Source organism: Engraulis encrasicolus, chromosome 12, assembly GCF_034702125.1.
Source record: "Engraulis encrasicolus isolate BLACKSEA-1 chromosome 12, IST_EnEncr_1.0, whole genome shotgun sequence".
NCBI classification, from domain to species: domain Eukaryota; kingdom Metazoa; phylum Chordata; class Actinopteri; order Clupeiformes; family Engraulidae; genus Engraulis; species Engraulis encrasicolus.
In genome coordinates this window covers 8,305,386-8,322,746 of record NC_085868.1, presented here as the reverse complement: position 1 = coordinate 8,322,746, position 17,361 = coordinate 8,305,386, and the positions used below count along the sequence as shown (strand labels likewise).

At 46.6% G+C, this 17,361-nt stretch overlaps 2 protein-coding genes across 3 annotated transcripts; both read left to right on the top strand.

Moving 5' to 3' along the window:
• LOC134459274 (uncharacterized) lies at positions 1-8,014 on the top strand. 2 transcript variants are annotated; one of them, XM_063211579.1, is made up of 7 exons: positions 1-178; positions 904-964; positions 1,542-2,351; positions 2,523-2,730; positions 4,067-4,151; positions 5,025-5,135; positions 5,548-8,014. In XM_063211579.1, the coding sequence occupies exons 1-7, from the start codon at positions 135-137 to the stop codon at positions 7,409-7,411; spliced, it is 3,183 nt and encodes a 1,060-aa protein (XP_063067649.1). In that variant the 5' UTR covers positions 1-134; the 3' UTR covers positions 7,412-8,014. The 2 variants fall into 2 exon arrangements, with proteins under 2 accessions (XP_063067649.1, XP_063067650.1); XM_063211580.1 differs by lacking the exon at positions 904-964.
• Positions 8,015-9,170: 1,156 nt separating this feature from the next.
• LOC134460029 (neurexophilin-2-like) lies at positions 9,171-15,589 on the top strand. The gene is made up of 3 exons (XM_063212513.1): positions 9,171-9,409; positions 13,435-13,906; positions 14,887-15,589. Exons 1-3 carry the CDS (start codon positions 9,344-9,346, stop codon positions 15,285-15,287), a joined length of 939 nt encoding a protein of 312 aa, XP_063068583.1. The 5' UTR covers positions 9,171-9,343; the 3' UTR covers positions 15,288-15,589.
• The last annotated feature ends 1,772 nt before the right edge of the window (positions 15,590-17,361 follow it).

The following is a 17,361-nucleotide window of genomic DNA, read 5'->3' as shown; positions in this document are numbered from 1 at the left end:
GCGGCGATGTGTAGAGTTTTGAAGTTCTGAGGCGAAGGCAAGTTTTTCAAGTGCAACACGTCTACTTATTTTTATCGTGTGTGGATGAGAAACACCAGTCTTTTGTGTTGGGAAACCAAGCAGACGAAATAACAATGACTGATGTGGAAACGTTTGGCCAAGAGCATTGCCATGAACGGTAAGGCGAGAAAACAATCTCGGCTTGTCTCATTTTCACCATAACATAAAATGACATTCACGTCAACCTGCCCAGTTGAAACAACTTTTAATTGACACAGTCAAGTGCAAATCCCTAACATTATAAGTTGCTGGCAATATTGCAAGCCCATGATCATCACCATCAACAAAAACATAGGTATGCGCTAGCTGTATATTGACTGAGGTTCTAGCGAAGTGACTCGCCTGTGATAGGGTAGCAGCTAGCTAGTCGGACAGCTGCCAGCTAGTTGTACCAAAGATTCTTTTAATTCACCGTCTCTGGTTCTGCTGTTGAAGCCAGCTGTAGAACTAGTTCTAGTTCTAGCCTAGAGCTTACCCCACTCTGAGATAACTGGTGCCACTACCAGCCGTAGCCTATGTTGGTTGCTTACAACACAAGAGGTGGATAAACAACTGTTGAATCAATGATAGGAGCAAACATACAGTGTCAATCAAATGTTTAAAAATGAAATCCATAACAGCTGCTGAATGTTATGAGAATCATTGTTTGGTTTGGGGAAACTGGAATGAGGTAACCTGAAGTTGTCTTTTGATAAACTGTTTTCAAGAGACCCACAGACTGTTTCTGAGAGAGAAAAAAGTCCTATAAAGAAAGGGTAAACAATGTTCACTTGTATTTGCATTTGATAGTAGTCATAAGTCAGTTGATCTCCTGAAGGCTTGATGTTTTCCTCTCCAATGCAGATCGCATCATTCTTATCGTATGCAGTGCAGACAGAGGCAGGATTCAGATGGAGAAGTCAAGGTATCCTGTTGTGGTAGTTTAGAAGGAGACACTGTAGAAGTTGTCAACATCATATCATCTTTACCATCTCCTCTAATCAATCAATGTCACACACACTTGAAGTACATGGAGCTGATCACTGTAAGGTTATACTAGAAATCGTGTTAAAGGGAAATTCCAATCAATTTCAACATGCAGTTGTACTACTCATACTAGCCTCATTATCTTGGCCCTTTCCGAGATGCTTGCCCCCATAATGACATCAATGGGGGCCCATTCAGTAATAAAAGAGTTGCCTGTTGTTGTCAGTCACTTTTTGTATTACATAAAAGAGAAACATGAGCTGATGTGCAAAAGATCATTGGTTGATGTTAATTGTGAAATTGACAATTAAAGCATATGGACTTGAGATGCACACCTAATAGAATGACTCACATGCTAAGTGTGACATTGCTTTGAGAAGAGCATAAATGTAAAGGGGGAAAAAAGTAGCATATAGGGTCAGTAGGTATTTTCAATGATTGGTCGGTAATGTCATATAATGGCTAAGCTTGGTATGGTTTCAGTTGTGCTCAGAGGTCTTCATTATGCCATGCAGGTGGATCTTGTCATAGAAGAAACAGAAATCCGCACCAATGTCAAGCATGTCACCATGACTAAGTCCCAAGCGGCTGAACTCCCCCACACAGCATCCTCCAGCTCATTCTGGAAGTCACTGAACAGCAAGGACGGCGGCACCACCACCACCACGAGTGTCCATCCGAGTGACCTGTTCGTTAACCACACAAAGGAACTCATGGAGCGAGCCATGAAGGGCCACTCCTGGATACACGGGGGCGCCACTGGGCTCGGCGAGGAACGGTCCGACGAGTCTGAGCAGGACGATTCGGTGGACGATTTGATCGATATGATCGACCGCTCAGATCCCCATGGGTGGACGCCGTCCTCTGGGAGCTCCGTCCAAGACCTCTTTGCGCCAGAAGAAGAACCTCGGTCTCCACCAGCGCCGACGCACAGCACCAAAGAACCCTGGTCTCCGCCGAGACACAGCACCAAAGAAACCCAGTCTCTCCTGACTCACTCCACCGACGCCATTCTCCTCTCCGAAGGCTTCCCCTCTGACGCGGAGTCGGAGGAACTCCTCATGGTCTCAGACAGCGAGGACGAAGACGGACAGGATGCCAACGCAAGCTTTCGACTGGGCATCAGCAAGTCCCCGGAGATCCCCATCACTCCCAACACCAGTTTCGTGTCCCGCTCCACCACAAGCCAAGACACGTCACCGGCTGTGCCAGCGGGCGTTACCAAGGCCGGACGGCGGTCTTTGATTGGCCAGATCAGAGAGGAATCTGGCCGGGCGGGCAGCGATGCCAGCGAGGGACTGGTCGTGGTTGACAGTATTGCTGAGGTAAGGCTGTGCAGCAGTTAATAAAAAAAGGTATTACAATGGTAATAGTAATTAAAGACATTTTGGGCATATTATGCCTTTATTGAGCTGACAGATATCTGATTGACTTGGAAGTTGCATTGTGTTGTGTTTTTGGTGTTCCCTTATTATTTTGAACGGTATGTAATCCAGCAGTCCGATGCTGAGAACCTCAGAGACGGGGACACCGATGACAACAGAGAGACGATGGCGATGTCTGATGACAACATGTCCGTCTGCTCTATGGTGTCGGGCCCCAGTGGGCCCCCGGTGTACGGCCCCGGGGGGCTGTGTGGACGCTGCCTGGGACTCAGCAACAGGATGAGGAGACTCAACAGCAGCTCACAGCGCAGGGTCAAAGGTGAGATTGGTGGTTGCGAAGGATGGGGCAGCTGTAGCCTAAAGCTACATTCACACACGCTCTTGCTCACTCGAGCCCTACTTGCGGCTTGCTCATGGAATGTTTGCAAACCCTTCCTGCGGGTTTCACTTCCACTGCAAAAGCGAGAAGTAGAAGTACTGTCAATTGGAACGCTGAATGGAAGAAAGCCCCCAAAACGTGAGTAGGGAAGCATGATGGTAATTGTTTTGTCCATGGAGATGAAAAATATAGAGCAAATTAATTCACTTTTGCTGAAATCTTTCAATGGCGTGGCAAGACTGCAGCTAATACGCCAAACTAAGCTACTTTCAGTGTTGATTGATTTGACCAATGGCTGGGTCACATGGAAAAAGCCTCCACCCACTTATTAAAATGTCGAGACTGCAGGGTGGCACTCAAATTTGCACTCAACATTCAACACCTGGGGGTGACGCATCCCTTTAAGCCCTATTTGGATGGGACTAGTTTTATTATTATTAATAATAATAATAATAATAATACTTTTGTTTTATATTGCGCCTTTCAAAGCCCCCAAGGACGGTAATGTGATTTTTATTTCAGAACGTTGGTAAGAGAAATGGCTGTTTAGGAGTGGATTAAAATATCTCAGAAAAAGAACATAAGTGCTTTCCCTGATATTATACTTCAGGGAATTAGGGATGTTAGGGTGTTAGGGATGGGACAAACCGCACCGAAAACCGAAACCAATTCACACACATACCGAACCGTGACATTCAAACCGTGGCAAACCTCGGTCCATGCAGTGCCTTGAAAATATCTATTAAAACATAAGCATTTGAGCCCACCGAGTATGACACAATTGAAATCACTCTATTTTCACACTATAAGCATATACAGAGCATAAGTAGGATATTTATATCGTGATGATAACTCTGATTCTATCAGCCAACAACTGAAAGAGGACATTTGGAATGCTCACACAGTGCACATCAGCTGACGACAGTTTAAGTGCAAGTGCAGGTTAGCACAAGAGGCGGTTCTCACATGCAAAAGGTGAAATTCAACTTGCGCATCTTTACACGATAATTGTAATTATATAAATGTAGTTTGATATTCCCAGTGCACCGTGTATTATGAATTAAAAAAAAACAAAAAACAAAGAACCGTAAAGAACCGAAAACCGTGACCTTGATATACCGTGATATGGACCGAACCATGAATTTTGTGAACCGTCCCACCCCGTGTGTGTGTGCGTGTGCGTGTGCGTGTGCGCGTGCGCGTGCACGTGCACGTGCGTTACATTTATGTCCCCATGTATGGGTTAGTGCATCTTGTCTTACTTGTGTTTTCTCAGATCCATCCAATCCGTACTACGACCAGTGGATGCTGCTGAAACCCTGGTGTCTTCGAGGAATACTCGGCTATCGCAGAGAAAAGGGGTGAGTAGCTTGCAAACACATTACATTACATTTGGCAGGTGCTTTTATATTATACAAAGCGACTTACAACCTTGGACATAATCATAGCATATAACACTTGCAGACACAAAGTGCACAGGGAATATACAGAACGATAAGCGCAGATGCTAAGTAGGTTTAGTTATAAGTGGCTTGCAGTTGATTAAAGTTATCAGGCATATCACTATCAGGTCTCATTTTTGCAGACTGATCTGTGTATGAGCGTGAGTGTGTGAGAGAGGAAGAAATATATGTTTTCGACACAGTCGGTTTCTATCAAGATTCAGAATTGATTTATTGGACACTCGCAAAGCTGCCTTGTAATGTACAGCACATAACACATTACATTACACTTAGCTGACGCTTTTATCCAAAACGACTTAGTTTTTTTCTTTTTTTAAAAGGGTATTGGTTAAAGTCCCAGTGGAGCTATGTGGGGTTAGGTGCCTTGCTCAAAGGCCCTCCAGCCAGGCATTGAACATTGAGCCTGCAACCCTCTGATCTAGGCAAGGGCGCAAGGATGGGGGCGACGGGAGGCTTATGGTGGCGTTTGTTCAAAAAAGGTTGTGAACCGCTGATCTAACACAGTACAATAACCTAGCCTATCGTGCTTGCATATGTGTACAATAACCTAGCCTGTTATGTGTTTGTATATGCATACAATAACTTTGCCTGTTACTGTATGTGTTTGCGTATGTGTACAATAACCTAGCCTGTTATGTGTTTGCGTATGTGTACAATAACCTAGCCTGTTATGTGTTTGCATATGCATACAATGACTTAGCCTGTTACTGTATGTGTTTGCGTATGCGTACAGTAACCTAGCCTGTTATGTGTTTGGGTGTCTCTCCACAGGAAGCTGTTTGACAATCTCTCCTCTATCTGGCGGCGGGCAAAAGGCCGAGCTGAAGGAGAGCCAGAGAGCCAACACGACAGCTGCACTAGACCTCATGTCTTCATGCAGAGGTAAACACACCGACCACGCTGCTCTACAGATCTACCGTTAAAATTTTTGATTTTTGTTGTTTTCCTGATCCTACCCTTGGACTGCCCAGGACCCTGCTTCTTGAAAGCATCGTTGCTAACCAGTTAACAACTTAGTAGGTTGCCAATGGGAAATTGCATTGCAACCAACTAAGATGCTAACATAGTTGACAACGTCACTATCCAGAAACTGAGCCCTGTGCAATGAAGGCAAAAACCCCACAACATTATCACACCAACATGGTGACAACCGAATTGTTGATGCAGGAATTTGTTAAGATGTGTACTTTTATTTACACCTACATGGTATTTTCTCTGTGTGTGTGTGTGTGTGTGTGTGTGTGTGTGTGTGTGTGTGTGTGTGTGTGTGTGTGTGTGTGTGTGTGTGTTCCAGAACGCTGCGTCAGTGCCAGAGAGTCTTGAAGAAAAAGAAGTCGGCTTCTAGGAAGGCAAAAGCAAAAGCAAAACGAAAGCCATCGAGCTACTCCTTGCCCCCACTAAACCGCTCCATGGCCCAACGCCAATCTCAGGGCCGCAGCACAAAGCACTCTGCGAAGAAGAAAGGAAAAATGAGTGTTGTGGAGGAACAGAGGAGAGAAATGGAGATGTGGAAAAGGAAGATGATGTTGAAGAAACATGAGGAGACGAGAAGCAGGGAGAAGGAAATGAGAGGCAGGGATGAAGACGACTCTCTGGAACAGAGAAGGAGAGAAGAGCAGAGGAGGCGACATGAGGAGTCCAGGAGGAGGGACAAACTTTCATCTCAGGGCACAAAGGACACTGCAAAGAGAAAGAAAAGTGGCGTTGTGGAGGATCAGAGGAAGAGGAGAGATAAGGAGATGAAAAGGAGCGACGATGAACTTGCGTCTTCAGACCGTAGCACAGAGGACTCTGTAAAGAAAGGGAAAAGGAGCATCATATCGCAACAAAGGAGGAGAGACGAGGAGAGGAGGAACAGGAGACATGCGGAGATGAAAAGGAGCAAGCATCAACACCACAGTCACCATAGCAGCCCAGAAGACTTGGTTAAGAAAGGAAAAAGGAGTGTCAAATTGGAACAGCGGAGACTAGAGGTGACGGAGAGGAGCAGCGATGACCTTGCCAGTCAACATAGTAGTCAGCCACAGAGCCTCGAGCTCAACGCCCCCTCGCTCTGCAACGCAGATGGACTTACAGACACAGACACGGACAGTTCTACACAGGCAAATGAACAACCTGCAGCTGAAGTAGATCTTGAAATGGCAAGCGACACAGAGGAGCGAGGTGTCAGCGTCACCCCTGCTGAAAACCATCCGCCACCTACAGACGTACCCCGTACAGCCCCCGAAGACACAGCAAGGACCGTGCGGTCTGGACTGGCAAATGGCCCAGTAGAAGTCCGAGAGAGGGGCCAAAACAAAGATTTGCTTGTCTATGGACATGCGGATAACAAGGTCGCGCTTCAGGCCATGAGGGTTGCAGAACACACCAGAGGCGGCGCGTGCATTAATCCCGCATGTTTGAACTCTGTCAGGCAGCCCGTCGTAATTCTACAGAAATGCGACAGCATCGATGAGAGTCTGTGCACAGCCGAGGAACTGGAGCAGACCAGGCCAGCGTCACAGCAGCTGTCTGCCACTCACCGCCAGACAAGTACTGACACCTGTCCAGGTAAAGATGCAGCAGTCGCGAAGGCCAACAACCATGCCACGCATGAGGATGTATGTGTAGGTAAAAACATGGAAAGAAAAAAAAAACATCACAATGACACTGTTTCAACAACAACAAACGGGTCGTCGGGAATGGGCCAGAGCGTTCACTCAAACAGGCCCCCGCTTACAAATGTTAGTCAAGTTCTAAATGACTGTCGAAGGGCCAGAACTGAGGACATTAACTCTCTTGACTGTGACTATGCCGCCACAGACCACAAGAGAAAGTTGCACTTGTCACACAGCGCGCCAGCCAGAGCCCCTCCCACCGCCACAGCCATATCGGGCGTCTCCAGGTTGAGCAAAAGCGCTAAAAGCAAGAACAAACTCACACAGCCTCCACGTGAGGAAGAGAAGAAGAAGGAGGAGGAGGAGGAGGACGACGACCTTTACGCGTTCCGCACCCCGACTCCTCCTGAGATGCAGAGCTGCGAGCCGGTGAGGAAGCTGCGTCCGTTCGCCCGCACGTACGAGACGGGGAGGGCCCAGCCAGAGGACTCGGGCCTCAGGTCCATGCTGTGCGCTCTGGACAGAAATTGCAGCACCGTGGTGCGCGAACACGACACGTAGCGGTCAAAAGGGGGTCCATTTCAAACTAGTCCCGCCCGTCCTCTCTATTAGCTTGTGGCCTCCATGGAGAAAACAATACAGTCTCCGCTGTCACCTTAGGCAGAGCACCTTATGGGAGACTTTTCCCCATTTTAACATTCTGATTTCAGATGAGAAAATTACCTTTGAATTGTTTGTGACCTTTGAATATCTTGGCGAGATATTGAATAAAACTTCCATCTTCAATGCCGTCTTGCCTCACATCACGAGGCCACAAGAAACAGAAGAGGACGAGAGGTGCTAGATTGAGTTGGACCCGAGGAGAGACATGGTGCCTCTTTAAAAAATGATTTTTTTTTGTACATTTGTTTTGTAAATCTCTTTGGTAATGTATAGTTTTAAAGTTATTTAAGACATTTATTTAAGAAAGTTTTCCCCTCTTTTAAATGTATTCTCAAGTTAAGTCCGACCCATGATGGGTAATAGTAAGACAAAGACAAAATAGGAAGGCTATGGTAGCAGAAGCTGAAAAAAATCTTTACCGTTAAAACAAAGTTTTGTTATGTACAAATGTTGGTTGACTTAAAGTATTATACGATTAAAGATGCTCCTTTCTATTAGAAATGATGTGCCTGCTCCTTGTTGTAGATTAGCTTGAGGTAACCACGGGGTGGCGCCACTGGCACCTGAATGAAGCCTGAAAAGGGCCTACAGGGGCCACTTGATCGTTGTGTGAGTAGAGGTTCTTCAGGGCAGGGCCACTTACATTTCTCTCCGACTGCCTACACGTAGCCAGCCAACAGTTGGTCGATGACATGAACTGACATGGATATGTAACCAAATGTTCACAATCGTGTTCAACATCCCAGTCAGACACATTTGAAATGATCAAACGCATACTAAGTAAAAGTAAAAACAAAGTTATTGCAATATCTGCTGCACAGTACTTTGTCTTGTGAACGGCCTGGTTGTTAATGTGAGTCAATCAACAGAGAGATGACGTAGTCAGTGGACGCGCGGAGAACCGTGGGAATCTGAATATAAATGATCCAAGTGCGCTTCTTCACCGGAGTCAGTCCAATGTTTTCCGTGGAGAGTGTACATCGGCTGCGCATCAGTCATCATCCAGGTCTTTCATCTAGGCTCTCTATCGCCAGTTGACCGGAGGCAGTGAGAGGGCTGCGCGTTTTGCAGGATGCGCGCTCAGTTGGCTGCCAACATCTGCACGCGGACTGAGAGCGAGCAGGGGCGCACGGATTTTTCACGTTTTTTTTAATCCGAGGACTGCAGCTGAAATAGTTTTCTTCTTCTGACACAGTTGCTTCGCCCATAAGCTCAAAATGATATCAAAATATTGAGGGTGAAAATAGGAACAAAACGGATGAGAATGTCTAAGAGGATTTGGGACTGATTTTAGTCTTTAGCGGGTGATTATATAGTTCTAATCAAGTCTGAAGACATGCACTCTCGTTGTAGTATTTGTTAGCACTTGCTGAAAATTGTTCGGGGAGAGCCGAACACACATTAACCCCACGGATGTCCTGCGCCAAGGTGTCCCGTTTGAGTGTCACCACGGGCGCGTAACGGGTGCGTTGCGAGCATCATTGCGTGCGCCAGGGATAAAACAAAACGGTAAGTGTCGGAATGAAGTGTTGATGTCTTACAGATGCCATGGGAATATTATTTGCACGCACGGTTGATGATCAGCTGTAGTAAAGCGCCATTGCATGACTGTGGAATCATTGGTAGACTGTTTTAATCCCTCTCCTTCATTTCGAAATGCTATTGGTGTTTTATTCAACTGATAAATCCAGAATTATTTACCCCTGCGATGCCCTTAATCCTTCCTGTTCGGATGTCTCCACGCAGTTCGGATCAGAGATGGTGCGCAGAGTGCGTTGCCCGTGCCTTTTATGCGGTTGTGTGCAGTCCTAAAGTTGCCAAGGAAGAATTATGCTGAAGAAAAACCCAGAGATGACGAAGCGTCTTCAGCTGACACTGGTGATGTGCTTGCAGATGGTGAGTTTCAACTTTTTTTCCCAACCATGCACTGTCCCTTTGCCATCCACCTGGGCAAGGACCTTTAATCGTACAGGCATTCCTTAATTAAACCACTAAACTAATTGTTGTAGCCTAGAAATGTTACAAATCTATTCTTCATTGCATGTAATAAAACAACTGAAGGCACCATCATCTCATTAATTGGTGTTTTGAACTTCTGAAAAGAATGTCTAATTTCTTAACCATTTCTGACAGGATTTCTTAATCCTTATTTATTACACTTAACCTGCGGAATTTAAGGAACAATACATTCTGCTTCAAGTTCAATTCTACATAATAACCACACAGCCAAGGGGTCAAACGCCAATTGATGAGATGGTGGATTAATTTCATGGTTAACGCAATAGAAAGAATAGATTTAGAGTGCAGTTTTTACAATTAGTTTAAGTAGATGTAGTGAGAACAGCGGGCATGTTTTGGACAGGCTGTAATGGCACTTTAGGTACATTATGCTCTATAAAGGGCAGGCTCTAGGCATAGGCAGACGAGGCGGTCGCCCAGGACGTCAAATGTCTTGGGGGCACCAGTGATGTGCAAAAAGCCCCCCAGAATGAGTGAAATAAAACATAGACACTCATGTTGTATATTTGGGCAGCCTAGATTAGCTGTGCTTGATTTGTTGTAAGACGCACAATGCACAATATCTTCACATCATAATGCACCAACATCAGTCATTTCTCATAAAGAAAGTCTGTTATTTGAGTGCATTTTAAAGTCCTAGATGTAAAATTTAGTTGACCTGGCTGAAGTCAAAGCCGTTTTTAGCCTTTAGACCCAACACACACACTCACACACACTCTCACACACACACACACACACACACACACACACACACACACACACACACACACACACACACGTGCGCCATCCCTCCAGTCCTCCAGCCCGGCCCCTCACCCCACCCTATTCCTCCCCTCCCAACTCAATCATCCAGCATTCTTCGCTGCCTCTTTCTGCTCTTCTCCTCCCTGCTTTTTTAAAACCAAGGGATTGTCATGAAATGTAATAAAATGTGGCTGGATTATAAAGAGGTCCCTAATCTCTGCCTCATTGATTAGTTTTTTTTTTTTGCTCATTTCTTTATTTTTCTTCAATTCTCTCTCTCTCTCTCTGTCTCTCTCTCTCTCTCTCTCTTTCTGTCTCTCTCTCTCTCTCTCTGTCTCTCTCTCTCTCTCTCTCTCCTCCTCGGGGGAGCTTATGGCAGGGACATTAATCCGCAGTTTGATTGTGTCTGTTGTCTCCTGCTCTGTTCATTTCACTGTGGCAAAGGCTTCTGGGGGAAAAAAAGAAAGCTGCATGAAGAGAGAGAGGAAGGGATGGTCCTAAACTTCAAAGACCATCCTTCGCTGAGGGGAAAAAAGGGGGGAAATAAGTAACTCTGGGATTCTCTCTGTTTCTGCTCTGTTATGAAAAAAGGGTCCACAGCACAGAGTGAGTTCCCGTTGCTCTGAAATGGTCCAGGATCAGGTAGGCTACTACAGCAGCCAGTGTGGTTGTCTCAACCCTCGGCCGTTTACAGAACCTGACTGACACTCTGGATTTAGGTCTTAGCCGTGTTGTGTGTTTGGAGGAATCCCACTGAATCCCTTCATAATAGCCAATCACTCCCGGAAATAGCAATATGATATTTTATAATAATGCCCTTCTCTACGGGCTAAGCCTGCAGAGGGCCGAGGATTGTTGCCTCATCTTGTGGGATTACAACGTGATGGCAGACAATGCATCCAGAGCATGCAGTTTTGGGCTGTTGTGCTTTGAACTTCAGGGAGAGGAACAGACCAAGAGTTTGAATGTGTGCGAGTGTTGGTTTGAGGGAAGAGCAGAAAATAAACACACACACACACACACACACACACACACACACACACACACACACACACACACACACACACACACACACACACACACACACACACACAGGATTTCATGTTGTGCATGTGCAAGCTTTTGTCACTGCTACTGCGGTTATTCCATGGTTAATGAAACATCACAGACTGTAGTTACACACTAGTTACACACCGTAGTCACACTCTGGACAGAACAGGACACCATACTACCTGATGGCGAGGACCATGAGCATGCACAGGCAGACATTCCTCATGCAGGCGGTTTTTAAAATAAAAAAAGCCTGCCAGGTATTTGTTTCAGCCAATTCACTGAAGCAGCGGGTCTCTATGCAGATGAGCTCATTAATACAATCACCTACTGTATGTTCAGAGCATGGGCAAGATTCTGGTGGTTATTTACCTCTTTAGAACAAACGCCCCCTTGACCCCATCATAAGCCTGCCAGCGCCCCCTTAGTATTTAAAAAAAAAAAGAACAAATAATGTCCCCCATTTGTAACTGAGTGCCCCCCTCTCCCTCAGCTGTCTCCTTCTCTTTGAACTCTCTTTGAACTTCTCTCCTTCTCTTCTCCATGACACTCAAAGGTGCTTTACAGGTGAAGAATACATCGACAACAGTACAAACACACAGTACAAGCAAAGACTGAGCAGAGGAAGGGGGAGACAGCAGTGCAAAAATACAAAGGGCAACAAGAACAGATCAGGAGAAAGGAGATTTGTGGTTTGGTGGTTTTGGTGATTTGTGGAGCTAGAGAACGAGAAGCCTCAGATGTTATATGTGGTTTGGAAAAGGTGGGTCTTGAGGTTATGCTTGAAGGATGGCAGTGAGGGTTAGGTTTGGGGGAGGGGGGTTATTGAAGGCTTTGTAGGTGATGAGGAGGATCTTGAAGTGTATATGCTGTTTGTAGCGTTGCCGGGGGATGGGGGTGAAGTGTTGTCTAGAGGGGGAGTGGGTGAGCAGTTGGGCAGCAGAGAGTCAATCAATCCCTGCCAACATTAGATATTTTTTCTTGAGAATCAGATGATTTAGTGATGTTGCTGAAGAATATTGACTTGACCATAAATAAATTGTGCATGCGCCCTTGTACACTATTGTCAGATTGTCAGGACAAAACGAGACGGACAGGAAATCGGTGTGAAAAAAGAGCCCAGAGTGTAACATATGTGGTTCTTGAGAGCTTGAGAGATACATATAGTATACCAGGGCTTGACACTGGCACCTGCCAACCGGCCAAATGCTGGTAAAACTTGGCTGTGGCTGGTAATAATTTCAGTGTCACTAGCCAATTTGGCAGGTAGCTTATTCAATGTTATAACATATCAGAAAAGCCTATATTCTGCCATTTGCCACTTTACTTGTGTATCACCGGTTTGTATTTAAGTTCTATTTTTTTTTCCATGTAGAAATCTGTGCACCCATCTTCTTGCTTTAGCACCTCATCTTCTGAGGCTAGATGTACATCACGATAAAGGAAAAAAAAACAATATCAAATTTGTGGCTAGTATAACAGCTGGATGGCTAGTGACTTGGGAAAACCACTAGCCACAGTGGCTGGCAGGCGAAAAAGTTAATGTCAAGCCCTGTAGTATACGTATTGTTACCCACTACATACAGCATATTGTAACTCATATTTCTTTTCTGGTCCTGCAAATGGGCAAATTCACACACATGAATGCACCTAACCAAGTACTGTATGCACAAACAAATAATAGCCTCTTCTCTGTTCTTACTGTCTCTGACACTGAATAACTAAGCCTGGGCCCACCGTCTGGATGACAACTAGGCAACTGAATCAAAGATCATCCTTTTAGAGTAAGATACACCACCCCCTTCTTTTCTTGGATCCATGTGACCTAAGGTGCACGCCCCTTTAGAAGACCTGCGGTTAGGAGACCTTTAGAGACTTAAGGTTGAGAATAAATGGAGATCCCTCAGCGCTGTAGATGGCGATAGCCCACATCTTATCCAAGCGGTCACCAAATGCCACAGAAAGAGAAGAAGAAGGAGGGGACACTGCCTCCTTAGGAGACCAAACTTGAGCACACTCCTTTACATTGGATAGGCGGAGCTTGGGGTATCTTGAGAGCTGAGGAGTCTTTGACTGAATCGCTGCATTTGTTGTGTTTTGTTGTGCAGGTGGTGTGCAGGACTGAGCAGGGAGGCTTGGTGCAGGGCATGATGGAGTGGAGCCAGCTGCGCGAGCAGAGCAGGGCACCAGCGTCCAGCCATGAGGCCCCTCCAGCAGCCCTGAAGCCCAGCTCGCTGCGGCTCTTCGCCCATCCCCCCTCTTCCTCCTCCTCCTCCTCCTCCTCTCACAAGCACCCCATCGCCGGCCCTGCCCATCCAGACGAGAGCCCGCAGGACATGCTGGACACGTGGGCGTGGCTGTCCAACCTGACGGGGATCATGGGAGCCGACGACGAGGAGGCCATCCTGGCGCGCTCCAAGCGCCGACCCATCATCAAGACGGGCAAGTTCAAGAAGATGTTTGGCTGGGGCGACTTCCACTCCAACATCAAGACGGTGAAGCTCAACCTGCTCATCACCGGGAAGATCGTTGACCACGGCAACGGAACCTTCAGCGTCTACTTCCGCCACAACTCCACCGGTAAGTCCTGGCTGGTCAGGGACAATGATATTAAAGGGTATTTTTTCTGAATGGGCGTGGTTTCGGTTGTACATATGCTAATTAACTTAGAACCTGCCCTGACGGTCCCGTTTCAACGGCTAGGTTCATTCAGACTCTTTCAGACTCTACCCTTATAAACAAAGGCCAAAACATGTTGCCATGTATTAATAAAATCAATGATGATTTAGCCATTATACCTAGCTATCTAAAGCTACCTTAACTTTTTCAAAGAGTTCCTTAGATAGGTTCATCCTTATTTATTACCAAAGTGCACCTTCAGCCTACACCTCAAGACTAATTCGGCAGCCCTCCAAAACTACTACTGACCAATTCACCCATAGCAGAACCAGAGTTGTGCAGGATAAAGGAAGTCAGTTGGTGACATGATTCACGTAGATTCAAATAGTTCTAGGCAGCAGCTTTCTGTTCACTGGAGACTAACACAGAACCATTTAATAAGAAGCAAAGACGAAGTAGAAATTAATTACATGTACCTTTAACACACTTTCTGTCCTATACACCCAGCCCCAGGGGGAAAAGCCCTGCTCACCCTCTCTATAGCTGCTGTGCCTTGTCACCGATTGATTGATGGCAGCAATATGCGGGGTAAACATGGTGACAATCTGACTTCAAGTATCTAGTGTCCATATTTATGACGTTTGCCATTTGTTCCAAAACAAGGCAGTGGTCAATGTGGTATCAAGTGTTCATATTTATGGATTTATACTATTTTTACATAAAAAAATGAAATTGATTCAATCCCCCTTCAGACCCCATTCAAACCTTCAAACTCGATATTCTTGGAGAAAAAATCTTTAAAAAAATGTACCTGATGAAGGTCTAGGATCAAAACCTTTGTATTAAAGACAACAGTGAAATGGTCAGATCACAAGTTGGGAGAAAACACGATTTAACTTGCCAACTCCATTCATGATTCGTATCAATTGTTCCCCCCCTAGGGCTGGGCAACGTGTCGGTGAGCCTGGTGCCGCCCAACAAGGCCGTGGAGTTCCAGGACGAGAGCCAGCTGAGGGAGATGGCCGCCATCGCCGCGGCGACCGGAGCCGCCAACGGCAACGCAGCCACGCTGGAGACACAGGACACCTTGGCCAGGGGCTTCAACTGCCGCATCGAGTACGAGAAGACGGACCGCAGCAAGCGCACATCGCTCTGCGGCGCCGACCCCTCGCGCGTCTGCTACCAGGAGCAGACGCAGAGCCACCTGTCCTGGCTCTGCTCCAAGCCCTTCAAGGTCATCTGCATCTACATCGACTTCTCCAGCCAAGACTACCGCCTGGTGCAGAAGGTCTGCCCGGACTACAACTACCACAGCGACATGCCCTACACCTCCATGGGGTAACCAGCGCCCCTCCCTTCCTATACATGGGGTAGCTCGTTCCTCTATCCCCATTCCAAAAACTCCCTAAATCCTGTCTATCGATTTTCCAGCCAAAACTATCGCCTGGTGCAGAAGGTCTGCCCAGACTACAACTACCACAGCGACATGCCCTACACCTCCATGGGGTAGTTATTGCTCTGTCTATTGCCCTGGAAGAGCACCCTAGCCCCATTCCAAAACCCCAACTCCCTAACTGTAGTTCTCCAGCTGAGGCTACCGCCTCAAGCAGAAGGTCTGCCTGGACTACCATTACCACAGTGACATTCCCTACTCCTCCATGGGGTAAACTAGTGCCCCCTCTGTCTTACCACAGCGACATGCCCCACACCTCCATGGGGTAAACAAGTGGGCCCTCTATCTACTCTAGTTACCACAGCCAGATGGCCGTCTCCTCCATGGGTCAACCAGTGCCCCTCCACTCCTATACAGGACATGGGGTAGCTCTTTCCTCTATCCCCATTCCAAAAACACCCTAACTCCTGTTTATCGACTTCTCCAGCCAAGACTACCGCCTCGTGCAGAAGGTCTGTACCACAGTGACATGCCCCATGCCCTATATTTCCACCTGGTAGCTAGCGAGCTCGCCTCAACCCTGCATCCTCCTTTTTTGTGCACAGCCCCATTTCAAAACATGCTCCTCCATAATCTGTTCCATCCCCTTGCTTCCCTACCCATCGTTCTCAACTCCCTACAGACTCAAGTCTTGACTATCGGCTAGAGTGGGTGTGACCAGACTTCAACCAGCAGGGTAACAGTCCAGACGGACATCCCAAAGTGTCCTCCAAAGGGGTCCAATTCAATATCTAACCTCCTGTCCTCTCGTTTTGCTTGTGGCCTCCTGCTTCGCTAAGGCCCTGCATCCTTGGAGAAAACAATTAAGTTTCCCCGTTGTCAGCCTAGGCACAGCAACTTTTGAGGGACTTTCCCCCATTCAACATCCAGAATGCAAATGAGACGATAACCTTTGTATTATGCTTTTGTGAGACATTGAATAAAACCTCTCCTGTCAATAAGGTCTTGCCTCACATGCCTCCTTGGCCACGAGCAAAGGAGCGGACGGGAGGTTAGATATTGAGCAGGACCCCTGAGCCCCCCCTAGTGTCCCCCATCACAATTCCCCTCTGGACCCGTCTAAAGGAGGCAGTCCAAGGTGAAATTAACTCTGCCCTCTGCAGAGAAGTTCGTAGAATGCTGAGACATTCGAGGCTTAACGGCCCTGAACAGCTCAGAGCCACATACACACACACACACACACACACAGGGACGTAGCAGCAAATCGCGTGCTTAATGTACGAGCAACTCCAATGGACACCCCTCCAGATATCTCCATAAGTCAGATTGTGTGTGGGCCCCCTGTATACGTACATGGGGCCCTGAGGACTCAGTCCCACTTTACCCCATTGAACAATACCCCTGCACACACACACACACACACACACACACACACACACACACACACACTGCTAATACTAATACAGAAGGTCTGTATTAATCCGTGAACCTGTGATTGATATTGGAGTTGTAATGAGGTTTTTAGGCCTTTTTTCAATTTAGTTGAGTTTAAAAAGCAGTATTATGTCACGAGAGGCTGCGATGATGACACGCAGAGGTAAATCCCTAAATGCGCAGGTCTCTCGTCACCCACGTTCCCCTCTCATTGACCTTTTGACCCCTAGAGAACTTAACGGACCCAGCTGTCATTATGTTCTATCCCGCATTCATAATCGTCACCCGTGTGTGTCTGTCTCTCTACTGCGTTCCAGGTTTTGTACTACCCCAACCTACCCTGCAAATGTGATTAAAATTTCCCGTTTTTATTTTTATTTTTCCCCTGCACTTGATGTGAACAAAGCCTAAGGTAGTGACTCATCTTGTCTGTGTCGCTGTTGAATTTTTCTTTTCCTTAAAGTGTTGTGTACCAGTGCTCGTGTGAGGAGACAAACTGACTGTGATTTCAGCCCAAGGACTGTAACTTTTTTTCTTTTCTCAACTTGTTTTGGTCTCCTTCTAAAGTCATGCTGTATAATTCATCACT